The following is a 24,727-nucleotide window of genomic DNA, read 5'->3' on the forward strand; positions in this document are numbered from 1 at the left end:
AGTCTCAACAACAGTGGATGCAGTAGCAGTATTATTACCCCCAATTTGACGAGGCCAGTGAGGTACAGAGGGGTTAAAGATTTTGCCTAAAGTCTTATTTAGGTGGCAGAGCAAGGATTTAGACCCAGTAATCCAGCTTCAGGGACTATGGCCAGTGTCTGTACTAAAATATGATTATTTTTTAGATTCCTGTGGCACCTAATGTGATGGTGACTTATTAGAGGATGTTTATCTTATTAATAGTTTTTACCTAGCCCGTTTCTGAAATAAGAGGAAGCTATAGGCACTTGATAAATATGTGTTGTCTTGACGCGGCATAGTTAGATGGAGTTGCTTTAAACTGGGGGCCATTTCAAATAATAATCGTAAAACTATGGATCACCCTATTGCTTGAATAAGGAAGACTTCAAAAAGAAAATGGTGACACAAACTATGATACATTAACCTTTAAGAAAGTAAAAAGAGATTCAAAACAAAAGAGCGAGATACATAGGGAATTTGTCAATAGATTCTGACTCAAAAGAGAATCTGATGGAAAGGTATTAGACTATAAGACTTTGATAGATTTATTTAGGATTTCTTGACCTGCTGTTATTTGTAAGCCATCTGTATAGGTTAGAGTAGTGCAGTTATCATTGAACCTTAAGCTTTGAAGCCATCGCTTCCAGGTCTCAATCCTGGCTCTGCTATTCAACTGTTATCTTTGAGACCTTGGTGAACCCACCAAAATTTTTTATTTCTTAGTTTTCTCACTTATTAAATGGCAATAATAATAGTATCTGCTTACGAACTATGACTGTTACATAGAACAGTGTGTGAAAGTGATAATCATAGTGCAGAGTGTATCACAAAGTGGCTTTTGATTTTCTTGACACTGTTTTGATATGTATGTGCAACTCTTGGGGAATTTCCAAGATATATAGCATTTTGGTCTCACTTTAGATAGATATTCTCTTTTGAGTCAGAATCTACTGACAAATTCCCTATGTATCTTGCTCTTTTGTTTTGAGTCTCTTTTTACTTTCTTAAAGGTTAATGTATCATAGTTTGTGTCACCATTTTCTTTTTGAAGTCTTCCTAGTTCTTTTGACCTTTTTTCTTTATAGACACCAATCATGGGGTTATATTTCTGTTTTCTCTCTCAACTTCTCAAAATGCAGTTTCAGTAAATTTCTAAAATGCCAAGAGGAAAATATGAGAGATTCTTTAAAGCTATACTGTCCAGGGGTGCCTGGGTGGCTCAGTCGGTTAAACATCCGACTTTGGCTCAGGTCATGATCTCACAGTTTGTGGGTTCAAGTTCTGCGTCAGGCTCTGTGTTGACAGCCAGCTCAGAGCCTGGAGACTGTTTCAGATTCTGTGTCTCCCTCTCTCTCTGACCCTCCCCTGCTCATGATCTCTCTCTCTCTCTCTCTGTCTCTCTGTCTCTCTCAGAAATAAATAAAACATTAAAAAAATTTTTTTTAAAAAGCTGTAGTGTCCAGTATGTAGTGATTAGCAATATATGACTGTTGAACTTTAAGGTATGCTAGTACAAATTTGCTTTATTTTTTTTTAATTATTATTTTTTTTAATGTTTTATTTATTTTTAGGAGAGAGAGAGAGACAGCGTGAGCAGGGGAGGGTCAGAGAGAGAGGGAGTCACAGGCTGAAACAGGCTCCAGGCTCTGAGCTGGCAGTCAGCACAGAGCCCGAACGCGGGGCTCGAACCCACGAACTGCGAGATCATGACCTAAGCGAAAGTCGGACGCTTAACCGACTGAGCCATCCAGGCGCCCCAGTACAAATTTGCTTTAAATGCTGTAAGTGTGAAAGACATAGGATTTCAAAGACTTAGTATGCAAAACAGGAACTAGCTCATTCATAATTTTATATTGACTATGTGTGAAATGATATGTTTGGTGTATTGGGTTAAACAAAATGTATTATTGAATTAATTTTCCATATTTCTTTATACCTTTTTAATTTTTTTTGGACAGTGCTCCTTTATAGAATCACAAGACAGTTAGCATATTTAAGTCTCTGAGATATCCTGCAATAATGAAAGCTATTTAACTTAAAAAAGAAGCAATCGGCAAAGTGGTTTAATCACAGAGCATCTATTAAACTCCAAGGATTTAGGGTTCTGAGGATTAACTTGGGAAATTCTGGTCTAAAAAATATGTAACTAAGCCTAGAATTCTGTTTGCTATCCCTAATTAAGTTGAACACAATGTGAATTCTCTTAAAAAATCCAAAGACATCCATCTCACAGTTTGATTTTTATTGGTTAGTAACAGTTAGACTGAGAATATTTTTCCTTCATATTTTCCCACCTCTTGAGAGATTATATTCCATGAGGTATAAATTATATATTTATTATGGTGTTTACTTTCAGTTAATTGACTCTTACAGCTCATATCCAGGAATCTGCGCTCGTTTACAATGGCTTAAGCATTGGTCCGTCTCCACTACCTTTTTCTGAGGACAAGTTCCCCCTCTCTCTGTCCAGATTACCACAATATCCTAATTAGCCTCCCATTACCATTTATGCTTCTCTCCAAATCTTATGCCATTCATATACCATTTCAAAGTAATCTTTTAAAATAATAATTTTTAAAAAGTGACATTTTTTCCTCTTAAACTTCTCTAGTTTTCCATTGCCTTTAGGGAGAAAAAAAACCTAACATCTTTATTATGGTCTGCATGATCATTAGACTTCCTCTTTTTTACTTGATGCCAGAAATTCAGGCTGGCTTTTCTCAGTTACACTAAGTTCTGTCCATTTCCAGGGCTTCTATCCAGTCTATGTTAAAAAGTCTTTACCAAACTGTCGTGAAGCTTGCAGGCCTTCCCTCTTGATCAGATTGGCAGATTTCCAGACAAATATATTCTTCCTCTTCTTGGTGAGACATGCTTCATCCTTAGCCAAGAGTCCTTCAGTGTGTAATCTTAAACCACAGTCTAGGAAACTGCATTCTATCTCACCACCACCTGGGTAGGCAGAACTTCACTTCTCCTGTCTTTTTTTTTTTTTCCAAAGTTTCATCCCAGGTCTTTTTCTAGTTTCTTGTCTAAAATTTCATGGTTTTACTTACTTTCCAGGATATCCTCAAGGAAATAATATTAGCTCTCATATAAGTCAGTAAGCATGAGTATTAATTTGTTGGACTTTTGTCATATTAGACTTTTGTCTATTTTCTCTCAAGTTTGGGAATACAGAGGGCATACAGCTGTGTGCAGAAAGATCCAGGAAAAATGCCAACAGTTATGCATAACAAAGGAATTCTGCTCATACAAACTGGGTATTCCTCTGATCATTTACATTAGGTTTATGATATTTCTAAAGAATTACTACTACAGCTCTATGGAACTACCTACTACAGAACTACACTTCTCCCTACATGGACAATTTGGAGATGATGTCAAAAGAATGTTTGTTGTATCATTAAGAATGTCATGGTAGAAATTAATTGATTAATACCAGGATCAGTTACAAGGGAAGCATTATAAGCATTAAAGCAATGTTTCAAAGAATATAAAGAAAGACTTTTCTATAAGTATCTCTCTCACCTGCCCAATGTGAGAATTTGATCTGTTGAGGTTGCTATTTTATGCAGTGTGCCCTATCGGTTTTGTTATGACATGTATATTTCATTTTTTATATCCATTTTAAATGATCTCTGATAGGTGGGCTTTAAAATGATAATTGGAGTTCAGTGATTAATTTCAGACTCCTTTCTTTTGGAAATGGTGTTAGATTGGGTCCGCATCAGGTGTGTTTTCCACATTCTTGACTTCATAATCTCTTTTCCTCCCCCTATATTGTTTGCTGGGAATCTGCGCTAAAGATAAGGCAGTGAAAATCTGACTCATTGGCAGCCAATGAGAATAACTATGCAGAAAACTCCCTGCAAAGAGTTACAGGCGGCATACACATAACTCTGGAAACCGTGGAAGCAAAGGTAGAAAAATATGATTCAAGTGGGTAGGACAGTTAATACTTACTGTTTAAAAGCTATCATATTTCACTTCCTATATGGAAACAGCTTTTCCTTTAAGAAAATACCTAGCTAAATATTAATCAGAAATGCTCACTCTTTTTTAAAAAATGGCAAAATTTAGCTACATTTTTTTCCCAATTATCTTCTGCTTGGTAAGGTATCTAGATAATTGGATCAATAATTTGGATTTAAATAATTTGCTTTAAATGATTCAAATTTTCAATAGAGCATAAGCTTTAAAAAAACATTGAGGACAACCAACAGATTTTAATAGGTAAGGTATATCCCAGACACATAAATTAATATATTATTTCTGGTAATTATACTTAAAAACTAGCTATTATTAAAGATTTATATGCCTAACACCTATATGTGACTAGAGATAATTTAAAGGACTCAGTGCTTTCTAACAATGTGGTTATATTGAAATCTGACAGACTATTGATTTTCATTTTGTCTTTGAATATTTAAGAGAATAACTCTTTTTCAAACTCTTTTTTCAATATCAGAACCAGAAAAACCTGAGAAACTTAAAGCCTTCAATATTTCTGCACATTCCTTTTCTCTGCACTGGAGCCTGCCCTCTGGCCATGTGGAAAGGTTTCATGTGGCTCTTGTCCCTGACAGTGGCTTTGTTACTATCAAAGATCTTGGAGGAGGAGAGTATCAGGTATAGTTTTCATTATTGTACTTGCCGAGCCAACTTGTATTTATATTTGGTCCTAATAGGAAAAGTTCTTTATGAAACTCATACACCATGAAAACTTACTCCTTTGAGAGTTTTTAAAAGCACAAAATGAAGACAAAAACACTGATGCTGAATTGATGAGTGTAAGTTTCAGCATCGGTGCACTGTTACCTTAGCAACGTCTATGTGTTTTTTTCTTCAGTCTTACCCTGAACCTACAGCCAGCCATCCAAGAGTTCATGAATAGTTTAACAAAGAAAGGGCAGAGCTATTGAGTAATCCAGGCTCATTAATTGTGTACTTGCCAGGAGGATCTGTCTTTAAATCATTAATGCAGGCAACATTTCTCTCTAGAGCCATCAATGTGATTCCACTGCCTGAAAAATGTAATAATGATGGATCTTCTTATCATTTTTCTTTTACTTTTTATTGGAACTTCAGGGACACAGGTATTTCAATATACTCCTAAAAACCTGGATTAAGCAATGGGGTGTAGATGTCTTAAGATTCTTAAGTAGCTGTTTCTTATGACAACAAACTAGATAGATTGAAATACTGATTTAGTTCTTGATAACAGTATATTTTATAAGTTTTTATTGTATGTTATTGGTAAATAGTTCTGTGGTAGAACAAATTTATATTTTAAATAATGGGGAATTTGGAATGTTTTAAACAGTTATGGAGTGAGATGTTTATTTTTGTTGTTGTGATGGATTTTTGTTTTATCTTTCTTGTTTTCCAGAAAGAGTTTTAAGGCAGTTATTTGTTTTTGGTGTTCTAGGTTGATGTTTCCAATGCTGTTCCTGGCACTAGGTACGATGTGACCATCTCTTCAATTTCTGCTACAACATACAGCTCACCTGTTGGTAGATCAGTGACAACGAATGTAACAAGTGAGTATGTGTTTTCTTTTTTTATGAAGTATTTGCAACTAGCATAAATCTATTGGATGGAAATACATTAGCAATATGCGCATTATATGCATGAAAACAGGTTAGCAATTAACCTAAAATGGAAACTTAAGAAAATGATCTGTTTGGGACCTGTGCTCTACTGATTCTTTAGCTTTCTTGACTTTCAGAGAGTAACGATAATGATAATTATACTTGTTTGTGAAATGGATCAGAGAGATTGTTAATGGCAATATTTAAATAATACAGAGCCATGAAAATAAACTCACTACACTTGCTCAGAAGAATTACTCAGTTTGTAAAACTGTGTGCCTGTCTCTTAGTTTTGTGTGTAAGCTTTGCACAAATAAGTTTCTTTTTTAAATGATCTGGCATCAAAAGTGTATTTGGCATGTAGGATGTAGTAGCATTCCATTTTTTACATTCTTATAAAAAAATGTTTTGGGTATCCCCCAAAGCATTTAACCTTTTTTTTTCTTCTGATAGCAAAGCTCTAGGGAGGATAAACTCATATTTGAGAGGCCATTAGTCTTTGGGAACTTCAAAAGTCCACCTCTGTAAATACTTTCTTCCTTATGATTATGAAAATACAATAATTGTTTGTCTTTTTAACAACACATATAAATATATATTTTTAAAAATAGAACCAGGGCCTCCAGTCTTCTTAGCAGGAGAAAGAGTTGGCTCTGCCGGGATTCTTCTGTCTTGGAATACACCACCTAACCCAAATGGAAGGATCATATCTTACATTGTGAAATATAAGGAAGTTTGTCCGTGGATCCAAACAGCATATACACAAGTTAGAACGAAGCCGGACAGTCTGGAAGTTCTTCTTACTAATCTTAATCCTGGAACAACGTATGAAATTAAGGTAATCTTTTTTTGAATAATTATTTAGTATTAAAATATTTCATTCATTTTAAGACCCCTGGGTGGCTCAATTGTAAGCCACCAACTTCAGCTCAGGTCATGATCTCATGGCTCATGGGTTCGAGCCCTGCATCGGGTTCTGTGCTGACAGCTCAGAGTCTGAAGCCGGCTTCAGATTCTGTCTCCATCTCTCTCTGCCTCCCTCTCCACCCTCCCTCTCTCTCTCTCTCTCTCAAATATAAATAAACATTAAAAAAATTTAAATTAAAAAGCTAAATTTCATTGATTTTAAAAGTGAAGGAGATTTTTCCCACCTGGTCAGACTTTGCAGCTGAACATGGCCAAGTAACTAAAGAATGATCATTTGAGTCATGACCTCAGTGCCCATCTGGGCTCTTAAAAGTTGAAAAGATGTTGTAAAGTTTATTTATTTTAAAAGCAGTTAGCATAGTGAGTTTTTATAAGAATAAATCAAGCTTAAATTAAGAAATTTAGGCTTTATAGGCAAAAATATTGTACCTTTTGAATTAAATTTAAAGTTAGGTTTGTTATTTTTTTCTTAATTTTGTTGGATTTGTGTTTCTGTAAGCAAATTTTGAATAATGGTATGAAATTTTATATTGAGCCAGACAGCACTCATTGTTCTCAGACAACAGTGAATTCAATTCAGTTACATTCAATAAATGGTTCCTAAAAATTTGCTGTGGCTGTGGCTTTATAAAAATGTTTAGATCCTTATAATATTTAATATCCAGAATTAAACAACATTTTATTTAGATATTAAGTAAAGAAGGGATGCCTGTGTGGCTCAGTTGGTTGAGCATCCAACTTTGGCTCAGGTCATGATCTTACAGTTCATCAGTTTGAGTCCCACTTCGGGCTCTGGGCTGACAGCTCAGAACCTGGAGCCTCCTTCACATTCTGTGTCTCCCTCTTTCTGCCCCTTCCCTGCTCGTTCTCTCTCTCTCTCTCTTCCTCTCTCTAAAAAAGGAATAAACATTTAAAAAATTAAATAAAGAAATTAAATAAAGAAGAACTTATAAAAAGCAATCCTAAATTAGTTAGGCCATATGAAAATGTTTACAATTAGGATATATTTGTGATATTTCCACAGTACAGTAAAGGATACAGATATCTTTTTGACCCTATTTTCAACATAACATAAATATGTTCTTTGAGCTTTGAAGAATATTGAATATAGAGAAAAAATTCATAAAAGCTGTATAAATATGTGAAAAGACATAACTGAGATGGCTTTCTGGACGGTAAGAAATGATGGGAAAGATAACTTGTTTGGGGTGGTGGTTTCCTTATTGAAAGCATGCCTATTTGTGGAATCAAAGCACAGAGTAAGAATGGAAAGCATCCCAATAGTAGGGATCTCCTGTATGAGAAGAGTTAAAAGGAAACTTACACTGATGCAGAGGTCAAAGTCAAAGATTCGTGATTGTTATTTCATTGCAGAAACATGGGTAAAAAGTAGGAAATTTCTTCTACTGGCATCTGAAAATGGCATAGTACACATAATTTCTATCAACAAGCACATACTCAGATTAGCTTATTTGTTAAAATACACTATTGAAGGTAATAGGTATAGATTAAATTTTAATGTGATATAAGAAGCTATTGCAGACAGAAAGGTAATTTATCTAACCTAGTTCTGCTTATATCTATTTTTATGGAATTTGAACTTTTATTCCTTTGAGTTCTCTTATTTCAGGTCTATTGGGAAGCCCTTATTCTTCTTTTCATTCCACACTTTATAAATCATTGTTGTGACCTTTACACTGTTCGAATAAATGTTAACCATTGAAGAATTCCGAAGGGTTTTTGGTGCAGTACACTTGATATACTCAAATATAGGTATCAGATCTATGTGTTCTTGGGGAAATCCTATGAAGTGCTTTACATGTGTTATTTCATTTAGTCCTTGAAACAATTCTGTGTCATAAATATATTGTTATTCCCATTTTAAAGAGAAGGAAAATGGGACCTAGAACAGTACTAAGTAAATTGCCTACAGTTACTCATTTGGTAATTGGTGGAATTCAACATATTTAAAATTTTTTTTAATTTGATTTATTTTGAGAGGTGGGGCATGACAGAAAGGCAGGGAAAATCCCAAGCAGGCTCCATACTATCAGCGAGGAGCCCTACATGGGGCTTTATCTCAAGAACTATGAGATCATGACCTGAGCTAAAATCAAGAGTTGGACCAGGCACCCCAGGTGAAATTCAATATAAACCAAGGTTTTTAGACTCCAATCAGGCTTTTGTAAGAACATAAAAACCAAGGTTTTCAGACTCCAGTTATGGCATTTGGAAGAACATAAGAGTTTTAATCTCAGTAATGACATTTTCTGTGCCTATTCTAGTCTCTCTGTCTAGACTATCCAAGTCAAAAGAATTTTTCCATCTTTTAATTCAAAATACTTAGTCTCACTGATTAGACTTGTTTTTAAAATTGTTTTCTTGAGTATGTATTTGGCTGATCATATTGTAAACTCTTAAGCCAGATACCATGTAAATGGTCTGGTATTTGTTACAGAAATACTCATAGTGTCTGGCATAGTGTGAATATAATAAAAAGTGGCTGAGCTTTAGAAATAAGCATGATTTCAATGGAATTCTGGTTCTATCACTATTCCTATGTGACTTGCTCAAGTTACTTGACCTCTCTCAATCAGTTTCCTCATCTATACGATGCTGAAAAGGTATACTGTGGGTAAAATGAGATGTGTAAAATTTCTAGGAAATTTCCTGGTATATAGAAGTTGCCCACAAATAGTATCTGTTATTATTATAGATAACAGAACTAATTGACTACAAAACTAGACTATTAATTTTTCCATTAGAAATTTGAGAAATCTGTTGAATCAAACTATGCTGCAAATATACCCTTAGGGAAAATGAAAATATGGATTAGCTCTGTGTGTGCTTTCTACTTTGAGAATGTTGCAAGAATTAAAGGAAATGTGTCTGTCACTTATCAATAAATCAAAATTTTATTATTTCAGATTCTATCTAATTAGAGAGTAAAATGTTTGAACACAATTCTATTGGTCTATTTTAGGTTGCTGCTGAGAACAGCGCTGGCATTGGAGTGTTTAGTGACCCATTTCTTTTTCAAACTGCAGAAAGTGGTAATTTTCCTAATTCATTTATTCTAAATTAACTTCATTATGAGTTTTTGTCATTTGAAATAAGTAGGGATAGAAGCCAAATATAGTGTTAAAATCCCTAACATTTTCAACAGTATGGCCATTCAATTACTTTGAGAGTCTTCTTGGATAGTTACTCATTAAATATATATATTATTCTTTCTGATTATAAAAAACTTTTGAATGACATATGAAATAATTTTATCTTGGGAGTCTCATTGTTTCTCATTTGTTGTGAGTTTTTGAGCAAATTGGGTAATTACACAATTTCTCTTCTATCTTTCCTCTTTTTTTTGGTAAATGTTAAAGAGGTAAAAATGTAGTGTAAATCTAAATTTAAATATATCAGTATTCTCCAACTCCTTTTTATTACTTATGCTACATAGAACCCAACTTTAAGGAATAATTCTATGAAATGAATAAATTGTAATTATTATTGTTAAGTCAGAAGTAATTTCTTTCCCCATGAATAAAAATACTCTTCAGAAGACTATACAGGTTAACTTGTCATGCCATACTGAGTTAATATTCCATCCACAAACACCAAAAACTCAGCTTCTTAACTTCCCAAGCAGTATTATTCCAGGTAAACATACAATTTATTTTGGCTTTAAGATAATAGAAATATCTCTTGCACTTCCATTTTCAACTTGATGGATCCTTAGAAATGCAGGAAATATTTTTAGAAGTCTGTCTACTGGATTTGTGAAGTTTCTTTCTGGCTCAATATATGTAAACTTTGTATAGTGTATGCTTTGGAATGTTGCAGACACTTTGACAATCTAGAAAATTTAGGAATGTCATGAGGACACTATGTCCTCAAAGTGTCGGAGATCACTTATGGGAACGATGAAATGACCTTATAAAACAGAAATTTTTGGTACTTCAGTATCAAATCTTGACTTGGATCAAGATGGATAAATTCACTCTATGAAAATTGAGAAATAATGGGATTTTGGTACATGAAAGTCTACAAGTAGAAACTGGATTATTTAAAATAGGGAAAGACCTGCCAACTACAGAAAAGAGCCAAGATTATTCTTCAGAAATCATGTAGTCACAAAAGGAAAACACAAGCAGAAAAACTTAATCAAGACAAAAATTTTAAAGCATGTTAATAAAAATGCCATTTTTTCAGTAAGTATTGTTTACCATATTTAACTACTTCCCATCTATTTAATATTTTTGATCACTTTTAAAGTATCTTGAAATCATGCATTTAATGAATGTTTGGTTACCAAATTTCTCTATACTTGAGTAGTTCCTTGTAGCTGTTGATGAGTTTCATTTGAAAATGTTTCAGCTTGTCTGCAATTTGTTTCTTTGTATGTATATACATATCAGGCATAATTATAAACATGTGTATAGTTTACACATATAAGAAATTTTAAAAGGTGATTAGGATGCATTAAGAGAGTAAAACGGTGGTCACCAGGAGATAGGAGTAGAGGAATATGACTGATGTTGTTCAAGGATAAATTTGCCTCAAGTAATAAATAACCCATAGAGATCTCATGCACAATATAATGAATAGTACAATGTGACATTATAATTATGTAATATGCTAGAAGTAGAAGTGTTAAATATCCTTACAACAGCAATCATAATACAATATGGACATGTATAAAATTCACACATTGTATACCTTAAATTCATAGAGTTATTTGTCAAATATATTCAGTTTTTAAAATAATTCATGATGAAAGTTTTAACTCATAATTTTATAGCCTCGTATATTTAACAACCCTTTTCTTTATTATATTTTATCCATCCAAAAGAAATTCAAGTGGTTAATCTTTAGTGTCAGAGAGTTATATTTTCATTGTCCTTCCTAAGCTATAATTCTATTGATAAGTTTTCCTTAGAGGAAAATATTTCCATCCATCATTCTGTCCATTATTAGTGATTAATTACCCCTCCAAATTGGTTTATTGTTTTCCATTAAAATGTAGCTGACCTTAAGTTTCCTAGTTTTTATGGTTTAACTCATATCATTTATATACAGCTCTCTTTCCCAGGACCTAATTTCCTTATATAATTTATATGTCTTTTATTTACATTTCATATTCTGGCATTCTTCTTTACAATGTGCATTTAAACTCTGTATCTTAATACTAGACACTGTTATCACTTAGAGTGTTTTATCATGAACTCTTGGTTTTATTTATCTCAATAGTGATTTGTCATGTTTGTTCGATATTCTAAAGGATATTGATTATTTACTCTACATTGTCAGTTTTGCATAACTTACCTTGAAATCAATGGGCATAATTTTACTTCATTCTGGCTTCACATTTGTCTTACACTAGCTAAAATAGCATATAGCATGTTATTGTAGTTTATCAATATTCCTTAAGAATTATTTCATCATGAATTCTGATGAAAGTTTATTTTGAGGATGTATAAAACTCAAAATACACTAAGTGCAACCAGTTGGGTGGTGTCCATTTTATGTTAGGCACTAGATATTTGCAAACATTCTGGAAAGGTGCGTTTTGGTTTACATGGCTGGATAACTGTTTCAATTTGCTACTTCTTCATTATCTAAGGAAACTGCATAATTCCAGAATTTTTCAGGAGGAGATTCATTATTCAAATTTGTTTGTATATTCACAAATAACTGTTGATTGGATGTTTTTCAGATTTATTTGAAATAGTTCATCAATGGATCTATTGGCCAAATCATCCTAAAGTAAAGCTTATTTTATCTTAAAAACAAATATGTGGGCTCAAAATCCAGGCAATTTCCAAATGCCTTATGCCAAGCAGATTTTTTTTCTAACAAAGTATATTTAATTTTACATAACGTGAGAAATGTAACATCCCAATATGAATGCCATTCTAAGATTTATAACAGTGTTTTTTTCCTTTCGTTCAAATCCTCTCACTTTCCCCAGCTCCAGGAAAAGTGGTGAATCTCACAGTTGAGGCCTTTAACTATTCTGCCGTAAACCTGATTTGGTATTTACCTCGGCAACCAAATGGCAAAATTACCAGCTTCAAAATTAGTGTCAAGCATGCCAGAAGTGGGATAGTAGTGAAAGATGTCTCCATCAGAGTAGAAGACATTTTGACTGGGAAATTGCCAGAATGCAATGTAAGTGTTTTGGAACACTTTCTATGTCTCAAAAATTCTAAGTGAAATTATAATTTGAAGTTTCCAGCTTTCAGAAACTTTTTTTTAAGCCACTGTGCTTATTAGCTGTTTGATTACTTATAATATTACATTATAGTATCATGTTATACACAGTTGACTGTATTCAAGGTAGAGTAAGAAAAAGGGGTTGAGGATTCGAGAAATATAAAAATTGCACAGGGAGCTCTGGAGAGACTTCATAAAAGGAACAGCACTTGTTAATGGGTATTGGATTGGCCTTGGAATAACACATGAGATATTGTATGAGGGGGCCATTTTGGGTGGAGGATGTTTTATAAAGACCTGAAAGAGCAAAAGATACAATATCGCTGGAAGAAAGATAATATTTCCATGTGACAAGAGGGGAGTGGAAGGCAGAAAAGTTATGTTTATGGAAATAGATTGCTCTGGTTGTACAAATCTCTGGTGAAGAATTTGTTACTACTCTAGTCATTTATGGGAATTCCATGGGAGTACTGTATCATGCTTTTCTAAAGATAATTTTGGTGATTTTTGTGGTGTTATTGATAAACAAACAAAAATACTTTTGTTTTAATACTTTAAGTTACAGAAGTCACAAAGCCTTCTTTTTAATTTTTTATAAATGTTTATTTACTTTGACAATGGAGGGAAGGGGGTGTCAGAGAGAGAGGGATAGAGAGATTCCAAGTAGGCAACACACTGTAAGCAGAGCCCAGGGCGGTGTTCAAACCCACAAATAGCAGGATCATGACCTGAGCCAAAATCAAGAGTCAGATGCTTAACCAACTGAGCCACCCAGTGCTCCTAACATGAATTTTAAAAATTCTCACTAAATGATTTTGCTATAGCATTACCTTTATTCTAAGCCATTTGAAATCCTATTCATAAGAAATGTTAAGGTATAAAGAATACAATTGAAATATTCTGTTCTAAAACTATAGATATAAATGAGTATAATTAAAATCTAGCAAATTTTTCTATAACTTGAATAGATAACAGTCTATTAAAATCTTAATGAATCATACATATAAATTTAAGAATAATATTTATGCTATAAAGGAAAAAGAAATGAATTACACCTATCATGTCCACCAAGAGATACCAATTATTTTCCCAATACTATTTATTTATTCACTAGGAGAATAATGAATCTTTTTTATGGAGTACCACCAGCCCTTCTCCAACACTTGGTAGAGTTACACCTCCATCACGTACCACATATTCATCGAGCACGTTGGCAAGGAGTAAAATAAGCTCTGTGTGGAAAGAGCCTATAAGTTTCATTGTGACACATTTGAGACCTTATACAACATATCTTTTTGAAGTTTCTGCTGTTACAACGGAAGCAGGTTATATTGATAGTACCATTGTCAGAACACCAGAATCAGGTATGGTTTCATTTTGTGTGTGTGTATAAAAAAAAAAACAACAGTTAAATTACTTAGAAAATAATCTCTCATTTTTTTCATATAGGTGTTTTTGTTAAAACCTTCCTTCTTATTCAATAACTTTTCCCACCAATAACAGAAAATGGGCATACCATCTGGAACATCTTTAATTTCAGTACTCTTTTATAATGTTAACAAAAGCATCTAAAAATAAAAAGGGGATTTGAACCAAAGGATTCTTGAGCTAATAGCCATGATCCTAAGATCAACTTTTATCATTGCGATCTCAGCAATGTTTCATAATCATCTCTGCCCTTTTACATCTCTTGTAATCATCTCTACCCTCCTCTCAGTGATACTGCTATAACCAAATGTGGAAGTAACATCTGTAGTGGCAGAAATATGTGATTCACATTTCAGTATCAGGCAAAAATAGTACATAAAAAATATACCTACTTATATCTCCTTTGCACTGGAGTTTCACTCTGAAAAATGGAGACAGCAATAGAAATTGCCTTTTGGTGGTGGTATTAGGATTCAATGAATATAATTATATATTATTACTACTGACTTTGAAAAGTACACTTTTCTATCTATGGGTATTTATATATTTAATTAAGAAGTTATATACATATATATATATGTATGTACGTATGTAGTTACTGATATGATCCCATAGTAGACATGTAGTATCAGACATTCAGCTGTGATTGGTAATTTTTGAGGTTACTGGAAATTATTACTGGTAGGGTAATTTCACTAAAGCACAGTATTTTTTTTCTGATGACATAGCTGCCAGCTTTTATCATTTCATGACATGAAGTTTGAATTGTTTCCTTGATTTAAATAATCATCTTTGAATCTTACCATTTCCTCCTTTCATACTTCTTCTTTTTCTACAGCTAAAAACATAATTTCATCAGGATAAAAAACGGTGAAATTTAGTAGACAAGAACTTTGGCTTGAGAAAAATATTTGGAATATTTCATTTCAATCAAAAGAACATAAAATGTAGAAACACATCTATGAAAGACTTTTTAAATGTCATTATTTTTTATATGTTACCAGTGTTACATTAGACTCTTTTACTGTAGGTTATAAATTTCCCCTCAGAAACAAATATACATATTGATACAGAAAGTAAAGACCCTTGCCAATAAGATTCTGTAGGTCTAGTTAATTCCCTGATCCTTCTGCCTGTGTCCACCAGAGGGAGAGTACTTTTCAAGGCTGATGCCCAGGCCTGGTTGAACTCAATACTTATATATTAAGTATGTTTCAAGACAATGTAACTGTGCAAGTAACTATATTGGAATGAAACACCCTGTGCAATCTTATACAGCATTTAAACCAAACTAGTTTTTGTTGCAAATAAGTAGTTCATCTAATGAACCCTTTGCTCATGGTGTGATATTTTACTTTCTTTCTGACTTTGTGTTTTCTAGTATATATTTAATAAAATTCTCATTTTTTTATTTGTTAATTTTTTTCTCTATAACCATTTTAGTGCCTGAAGGACCACCACAAAACTGTGTAACAGGCAACATTACAGGGAAGTCCTTTTCAATTTCATGGGACCCACCAAGTGTAATAACAGGGAAATTTAGTTACAGAGTTGAATTATATGGACCATCAGGTAAGTCTCAATCAGTTTTGTGTTTGCCTTTTGGAGTAAGAATTATATAAAATAATTAGCATTTATTATTAAGGAGTTAGCATTCCCAAACTCCTTAAAAGTATCACACTCTTTTTATAAAATCCTATAATTGAAGCAAATAATAAAAAAGCAATAAAGATGATGAAGTTCTTTGAAATTTTTGCTTAAAATCACAAATAAGTATACAGATGACAAAACATTGTCCATATTCCATATCTCATGAGGAGAAGATGAAAGAATGAGATAAATCCTAAGTAGAGAATTGTTGGAGCACATACATGTCTTCAAGTGTTTGACTAGGAGGACCTTGACTTACTCTAGTTGCAAATATATTTATGAAGAACAATGGACTTCATTATATTAAATCAGATTTCTTCTTAGAACATGGAATGCATTTCTAATAATTGGAGGTCTCTAAAATTAATATAGTCAACTACTTAATGTAGCAAGTTCTCCATCTTCGTGAATAATCAGGACCTGGAATTCCCCTTGTCAGATATTTTGAGGTGTTAAAATAATGTATTGCTGGAAGTCAATTAAGTAAACTCTAAAATTCTTTCCTAATCTGAGTCCTATGAAAGAAATCAACTTAAAAGAGTAGAGAGTGATTGAGCCATGGAAGTTTAGTAGGAGGCTAGGTACAATTTAGGGCTCCTTTGAGGTGTGGTAGTGATAAAGTGATATCAGTCAGAGTGGATTTGTTTTTTTCCAGCTCCCTTCAACAAGAGAAGGGCAAGGGGATTGAAGCCTTATGTAAAGGCAGTGATTATAACCGACAATGTCATTGAGGCTGAATAAAGAGTGGAAACCAAGTGGTGAGGACCCAAACCAAGCAGAATAAAATAGGTCAAATGATCAATGGATTGGAGGTTCCAGTAAACTTAAAGAATTGTTGCTTCAGGTTTCTAGAATAACTGAACAGGAGATAAAAAAGGAATGGTCAGTAAGAGTTGCATGAAATTGAGATCTTGGAAGATTCACAGTTACTGGTAATAGCAATGGCCGTGGTACTGGCTGAGATAGTTCAGGGGACTAGATTATTTGGAGAAAGCTGGGAGTGCTTTAAGGATTATCTCTAAGGATACTGAAATCACCATAAATTAAGATGGTTGCACGGAAGAAAGTGACATTGAAGCAGGCGCTAAACCATCCAGAATGAGGGTGAGTGACCCTGGGCTTAGAAGATCACTACAACAATGAGGGGTGGTGGATGCCATTGATGACATCAGATTTAAAGCTGTGAACTTTTGTAAGGAGGGAACTCAGATGGTCTGACACAAGGCTATGAGGAGTAGGAAAAACACATATGACACCTGAAGGCATAGTCACTTGCTGACGGTGGAAAAAATTAGACAACCACATGGGGCGGCTGCTGGAACAGAGCTGTTTTCTTAGGAGAGAGCCTGGTTTCAGCTAGAGCAAGAGATGAAAGAATTATTCAGAGATGACACTGAGGATTAAAGTAATTTTGATGATGGATTATTTAAGGAGTTTTGCTCCGAAGCTGAACTAGAAATATTTCCTAAATGTATCTTTTTATAGATGATAATGAGAATGTTTAGCATTTTAATTGACTACATTTATGTATAAAATACTGTTGCTGTTTTAATATTGGCATCATCTAATGTCTTTCTTTTAAAAACGTCAAAAAAATAACATGGTAATTGAATAGGGTTTTATGATTTAATGAAAATTATTTTGAATACTGGAAGATTTTCATGTTCTTTCCATTGTTTCAATTAACCTGATATCAATGCACTATTAAGGTAAATGTTTGAAAATTTTAATAATTGTGACTATAATGTTTTAAATTGTGATAACAACTGTTAATTGCTATTTTTGGCTCTCTACTTAAATGTGAAAATAATCCACAATATCTTTTGCTTTTTGCAGGTCGGATTTTGGATAATAGCACAAAAGACCTTAAATTTGCTTTCACTAACCTAACACCATTTACGGTGTACGATGTGTATGTCACAGCTGAAACCAGTGCAGGAATTGGACCCAAATCAAATATTTCAGTATTCACTCCTCCAGAAGGTAAGAACATCTTCCATAGTGTGTTCATAGGATATTTTACTCTGCTTGTGTGTTTTGTTGCATTGGTTAAACATTCTATTAGACACTATTTGGTTTATATTTACTTAATTCATGTTATTTCCTTATCAGATTACTACCAAATGCATTCTGTGCATGTGTTCCTCAGAACATTAAACCCACAGCATGCTTTATAGAGGAACTGGAGATCAAGCAAGATTAGCGCATTATATGTAGTGTCAGTCCGTTTAAAACTCACAGGGAAGATTGGCAAAACCTCAAAAGTCAAAGTAAACAAAGACATTTAACATTGTTGGGCTTACATTATTCAATGTAGAATAGATTTTTCTCACAGAATAATGTTAGAGGAAACCATATATCCCCAATGCCTCTAACAAAATATGTTTATATTCAAAAGGGTATTCTAAACAAGCGAGGATTCCTAGAGGGTGCATACTACGAATTTAACAGCACATCCTGAAATTATTAAAACAGTGGTTCCCCTAAAGAAGGTTTTCTATTTGTATATATTAAACATCACAGTTTTAGATGAACATAGTGTTTAAAAAGTGTTACCATATTACCCCACAACATATTTTCCTGACCCACATCCAACTTGCTAAATCTCTTCATTTTAGGGATTGCAATTATTGAGAAGAACACAGGTTTGGTGTTTTGTTTTGTTTTTTTTTTTTTCGGGGGGAGTGGTTTGCAAGTATGTTAACACTTTTAAAAGGTTCCACAGAAACTTGGGCAGCTTAGTGTATTGAGCATCCGAATTTAGCTCAGGCCATGATCTCATGGTTTATGAGTTTGAGCCATGCGTTGGGATCTGTGCTGACAGCTCACTGCTGCCTGCTTCAGGTTCTGTGTCGACCTCTCTCTCTGCCCCTCCTCTGCTCTCATTCTGTCTCTCTCTCTCAAAAATAAATAAACATTAAAATAATAAATAAATAAGTTCCATTTTTTTGCATGTGTGATACCTAACATACAGTAACTTGTGAATGAAATACAAGTGCACACATACACCTACGACTAGATTGGGCATTCATCAGATAAATTACTCAAGTCTTTGACCATTAGAGGGCAGCAGCTATTAGGGAATTTGTACTTCTCTCCATCAAAGAACAATTAACCACTGGTAATATTTTGCTGTTGAAAGAACATAAAAATTATGTTTTATTTCAATTTCAGATGAAAATGTTTATGTGTATATGATTTCAATACACAGATTAAGTAGATGCATATTTATAAGCAAAATGTTCCCATTTTTTCCTATTAACATTTTTCAATTGTGTTTCTGTCCAAAGAGTCTTACCAATGTGTATGTCTTTTCCATTAGATCTTAAATCTGTCTTTATTTTCATCTAATAAGTGCTATTAAGCATTTCTTAGAAAGTTGGAAAGCTTTCTGAATAGATATCAAAACCAGTAGAGTGACCTGGCCCTCATCAGACTAAGGTCCTTGAGTTTATTTTTAATAGCATTTCCTCAAACAACTTAATTGACCAGCTAACTTTTATTCTTATTTTTTTTTAATTTTTTAATGTTCATTTATTTTTGAGAGAGAAAGAGAGACAGAGTGTGAGTGGGGGAGGGGCAGAGAGAGAGGAAGACACAGAATCTGAAGCAGGTTCCGGACTCTGAGCTGTCAGCACAGAGCCTGATGCGGGGCTCAAACCCACAAACCATGAGATCATGACCTGAGCCAAAGTTGGAAGCTTAGCCAACTGAGCCACCCAGGCGCCCCTAATTTTTATTCTTATGCTATGCAATTAAATAAATTCAGAATTTTTGTCTTCCTTCAAATCAGGCCAGTGTGGGTACTCTTAAACTGAATCCAGAATTTAAGATTATTGTTTTATTGTCATCATTTGTGGCCTATAGCATTTGACAGAAACAAGGGAATTGGTAATTGCCACATATGATATCATGCTATTTATTTTGGGCATCATGTAAACAATTCATCTCCTTTTCCTTATTTTTGCATTTTTATTAAGAAAAAATAAAATTTTAAGAACACTGTGAGATGTATTTCACATGGCTTATTTTTTACACAGAATTATTTTGAACAGATGACCCATTTGTGTATAATTAATAAATGATTTATCCTGAGTCTTCTCTTACTACCTTCCTGACCATACCCAGGTGGCTTTCAGGAGGGTTGATAGGCAACAGGTGGGTTCCACTAAGGGCAGACATGTCATGGGCCTCATCTCTGCATGCCAGCTTTCCTCCACAGAGTTATCTTAGGGTAATTCAGTCTTCGGAAGGACTTCAATGGAATGCTCTGGCAAACCTAGTAAATATAGCTTTCTACTTCTGACAACACTCATGAATCCTGGTCCTGCTAATTAAAAACTTATAATAAAGGAATCTTTGAACTATATGAGAACAATCTAATAACTCACTAGAACTACATACTTTCAGTTAAAATTGAGATTTTAATTTTATACTAATTTTATTTTAATTTTTTAAATGTTTATTTCTGACAGAGACAGAGAGACACATAGAGACAGAGTACAGGCAGAGCAAGGGCAGAGAGAAGGAGTCAGAGAATCTGAAGCAGGCTCCAGGCTCGATGTTGTCAGCACAGAGCCCAGTGCCAGGGGGTTGAATCCACAAACAATGAGATCATGACCTGAGCCAAAGTCAGATGCTTAACTAACTGAGCCACCCAGGCGCCCCTCTTTTATTTTTTAATTAGTACAGTAGGGTTCTTTGTATTTTAATTAAGGCTACCAATTTATTTCCTTTCCATATTTAAAAGTAGACTATATTTCATTATTTTCTTCTCCATATTTAGAAGTAGACTATATTTCATTAGACTATAAATTCATTAGCACCAATTTTTAAATTAATTTCTTTTAAAGCGATAGGGTTCTAATACATCTTTAGATATTCATAGAAAAATGTTGAATTGACATCTTATAGGTAATGATAGATGGTATTTCAGTAACATGGGGCTGATTTCATTAACAGTGAGAATGTTATGGTCATAATCTACTTCGATCATCAAAGAAAATTAATATCGTGTTATAGTAGTACTCCTTTACATTTCTTAAGATTCCTACATAACCCTTAATATTTTACTGAATAGATTTCTATATAGGCATGAAAAGTTGGTTTTGGAAAGAATGATAATTTAGTAATTATACAATAATTATATGATAATGTTACAAAATGTTGTGGAGTTGCCTATCCCTAATGAGACGGTGCTATGAATATAACATAGGCACCAGTATTTTCTTATCATTTCTTAATGATAACTTAAACAAATCTTAAGTAAAACTTTGTTGCTTCAATATCCCCTAATAACTTTCTGTCACCAGTATTAAATATCTCATAAGAATAGTAATATCATTTCTTAAAAGCAAACAGAGTATTGAAATTTATATTTATTCTTCTGTAAGTAAACGTGAAAGGGAAGACTTCTGCCCTTCAAATTGCTTACTTTCTGCAAATAGTAAAATCTTTAGGAGGGAAATCACTGAGAAAGTCAACTTTTATTTGTCAATAGGTATTTTTCAAATTTAATTACATTTATTAAAATTATTAATGTTATTAAACATATTAAATTTATTAAAATTTAATTTGCTAGATAATGGCACAATTTATTTTAATGTATTTTCTTTGCCCAGTGCCATTTATCTCCACTTTATTTTTTCTAGTAGGTTTTCATTTGAAAACTTAAAGTCATTTGGATTATTATTTACTCTTCATATGTCTACTGTGTTTCTCGTCTATTAATAAAGTTTATATATGTATTGACTTGAGAATGATTCTTAGGTAATCCCTGTGGACAACACCTCAGAATTGATGCTGAACCATGAATAATTGCCTTCTGTATTTGATTTTCTTTAGTTAATTTGGTATCAATAGTAAAGGAGTTTAATCCATAATTCTCTGGTTTCCCCATAAGAATTTGTGGTGTAACAGATCAAGTATCTTTCTAAGGACAAGATACAGTGCTGTCTACTCCATTTCCTTTATCCCCCAAGCTTTTTCTTCTTTTATTGAAAAAAGAGAGAGAGAGAGATTTACAGTTGTTCTTATACATGATCGGGGTACATTTTTAAGGTAATATAGAACCACTTAATCTTTACTTGAATTGTAATTCTAGACATTAGTGTCATTGAGCAGTACTTTTTAAGTTATATTGAAAAATATCATAAAGCAGAAGATAAAGAAACTGCTACTATTCTTCCAGTTGATTAAATAATATATTATTCTATATTTGTATAATATAATAAATATATTTATATATTTTAATATACATTGAAATATTTATATATAAATAATACATATTTATATATTAATCACCATATACATGAAAGTTCATCTGCCTTTGAAAAAATGTGTGTTGGTAAATATGATGATAGAAACATAAGCTCTAGGGAGGATATACATTAATGAAAAGAAATTTATGAAAGAGGTGACTTGTGCAAAAAGTTTTATCTATCTTATTACTCCCTCTATCCTCAAATGCCCAGAACAGTGACCCAAAGATGAGAGCTCAGTCTGTTGAATGATGGAGTGAATCAGTGATTATGGGGTCCTAGTCTAGAACTCTTCCTATACTCTTGAAAGGTCAAACTGTTTTTCCTTCAGATTAGAAATTTTGTGGGGAGAGATCCCCCAAGATAACTAGAGAGATAACTAAACAGTTATCTTTCTATATATCTATATACTGAAATGTTTTTAGAAAAGGGGACTTAAAGAATTAGCATATTGGGGCGCCTAGGTGGTTCAGTTTGTTAAGTGTCTGACTCTTGATTTCGGCTCAGATCATGATCTTGCAGCTTTGTGGGTTTGAGCCCTGCACTGGCAGCATGAAGCCTGCTTGGGATTCTCTCTCTGTCTCTCCCCTGCTCCTGCTGTCTGTGTCTCTCTCAAAATAAATAAATAAACTTAAAAAAAAAAAAGAATTAGCAAAATACAGGTGTATCCATTTCATGTTTATCTCCCAGTTTTTTGAGCACAGGTTTTACTACCATGTTGAACATGAAAATCTTGGTTGCAGCAATCAAACAATATGCTCTTAGGCGAGAATGACTCATCCATCTAGCCATCAACTATTTATAAACAGTTAGAAATATTTATATTAATACAATGTCTAGGGTTTTTATTTAATGATTACTTTATAGAAACAAAGAAAAAGCCTCAATCTATGGAATTAAAACTCCATACATTTCTTATATGGTTAACATAAGCATAATTACATTCACTAGTTTTAAATAATATTTATGGGAGCTCTGACATTAATTTTCAGTTCCTTTCTGTTATCTTAAAAGGGAAAAAAGGTCATTCTCCATTTATATGATACGCCTAATGTGCCTCTGTTCTAAATGATATTTGCTAAAACTATACCAATGTGAAACAGCTTAGGGAAATGAATTCAGTATTTTACCACATCTTGATCATAAAGGGGTTTATTATTTTCTTTCCTGAACATTTCATTCAAGGTTCCTTACAGGAACCTTGCATATTAATAAGAAGAATATAATTATACCCATTTTATAGATCAGCAAACTTCATAGATTATTAGATAATAATCACACAAGGAGCTATAAACAAAAAGGAGACAAAAGCTGAGGGCATCTTTATCCTTGATCTATTACTGGGAGCACTGGGAGGTTTACTGATGTCACTTTTGGCCACTTTCTAACTAGAATTTGCTTAAGTACTGGGTGCTTTATTTTAACCAGTTGTTAGTATGTTTCTGTTTTTCTTTACTACTGCAAGAGTAAGGGAGTCCAAAATTAGAAACTCACATAATTCATTTGTAAAGCCAGCAGACCAAATCAAACAACTCTTCAAACAACCTCATGTAAAAAGGTAAAAGACAGCCTAATTGAGTTTACCAACTACATTTCATTGCTTTCAAAGTCTTATGGATATTGTTTTTCGATATGTTATTACAATCTTTATAAAGCCTGCAAGGTTTCTACTGTGCATTAATCATCCATAAACAGCTTTCTTTGGGAAGTTATTTTATTAATGAATATATTTCAAGCAAATAGTATGATGTTTTGATTTGAGGAAATTATTCCATGTTATCCTGTTTCTTAATTACACTTTTGAGAACAATATGTAGAAATTTAACTTTACCTGTCTTTAAAGAATCTTATACATATTCAATTTTTAATAAATAGTAAATTGTTTTAGTCTATTTTCTAATAGACTTTCTTACAAATCTTAAATTGTGAGCTAAGAAGTTAAGGAATTTTTAAAACTTATAGTTTTAAATTTTTACCTCATTATTCGTTTTTTTTTTTAGTTCCAGGTGCAATATCTGATTTACAACTCGCAGAAGTAGAAGCTACACAAATAAGAATTACTTGGAAGAAACCACGACAACCAAATGGAATCATTAACCAATACCGAGTCAAAGTGTTAGTTTCAGAGACAGGAGTAATTTTGGAAAACACTTTGCTCACAGGAAAAGATGAGGTATTGCACTTTCATTTCACCTCTTGGTGAGCCCTTTCTTCTTGGTTCTGGCCCTCCTAATTTGGAAAATTTTCCAGCATTCAAACATAAAATCTGTGATAAGCATCATGGTACAAAGTGAAGTAAATTTGGGCTATGTTGATCATCTAGCCAGGTCATATATACTTTTAGAATATATATTATTAGTTAAGTGCTATTATCTTCTTTCAGCATATAAAAATGTTAATTGAGCAATTAAGCAAGACTAAAGGTGCTTCCATAAGAGAGTATTATTATGGTAATTCAGTTAATGAATTGTTTAGAAACTCCAGTTATGATTTAAACACTCCTTCTAGGCTATGCTTGCAATTTGGAATGGTTGCCAATGAAAGGCACAGTAATTTACTGGTTGTTGACAAATGCCTTGTCCTGTTCAGTCATTGGAAACTAATTTTCTCAGAGCTACCTCATTTTAGAAAAGA

At 33.2% G+C, this 24,727-nt stretch overlaps 1 protein-coding gene across 1 annotated transcript in view; it reads left to right on the forward strand.

Moving 5' to 3' along the window:
* The first annotated feature begins 5,066 nt into the window (after window positions 1–5,066).
* Window positions 5,067–24,727, forward strand: part of PTPRQ (protein tyrosine phosphatase receptor type Q) — a 191,694-nt gene continuing 172,033 nt past the window's right edge. Inside the window, exons 1-9 of the mRNA XM_039235567.1 lie at window positions 5,067–5,120; window positions 5,453–5,564; window positions 6,227–6,453; window positions 9,526–9,595; window positions 12,511–12,710; window positions 13,870–14,119; window positions 15,627–15,755; window positions 17,670–17,816; window positions 24,094–24,266. Of these exons, the coding sequence (XP_039091498.1) occupies window positions 5,067–5,120; window positions 5,453–5,564; window positions 6,227–6,453; window positions 9,526–9,595; window positions 12,511–12,710; window positions 13,870–14,119; window positions 15,627–15,755; window positions 17,670–17,816; window positions 24,094–24,266 (1,362 nt within the window). The remainder of the gene's footprint in view (window positions 5,121–5,452; window positions 5,565–6,226; window positions 6,454–9,525; window positions 9,596–12,510; window positions 12,711–13,869; window positions 14,120–15,626; window positions 15,756–17,669; window positions 17,817–24,093; window positions 24,267–24,727) is intronic.

Source organism: Hyaena hyaena, unplaced genomic scaffold (genome assembly GCF_003009895.1).
Source record: "Hyaena hyaena isolate Hyena2069 unplaced genomic scaffold, ASM300989v1 scaffold_99, whole genome shotgun sequence".
Classification (NCBI taxonomy): domain Eukaryota; kingdom Metazoa; phylum Chordata; class Mammalia; order Carnivora; family Hyaenidae; genus Hyaena; species Hyaena hyaena.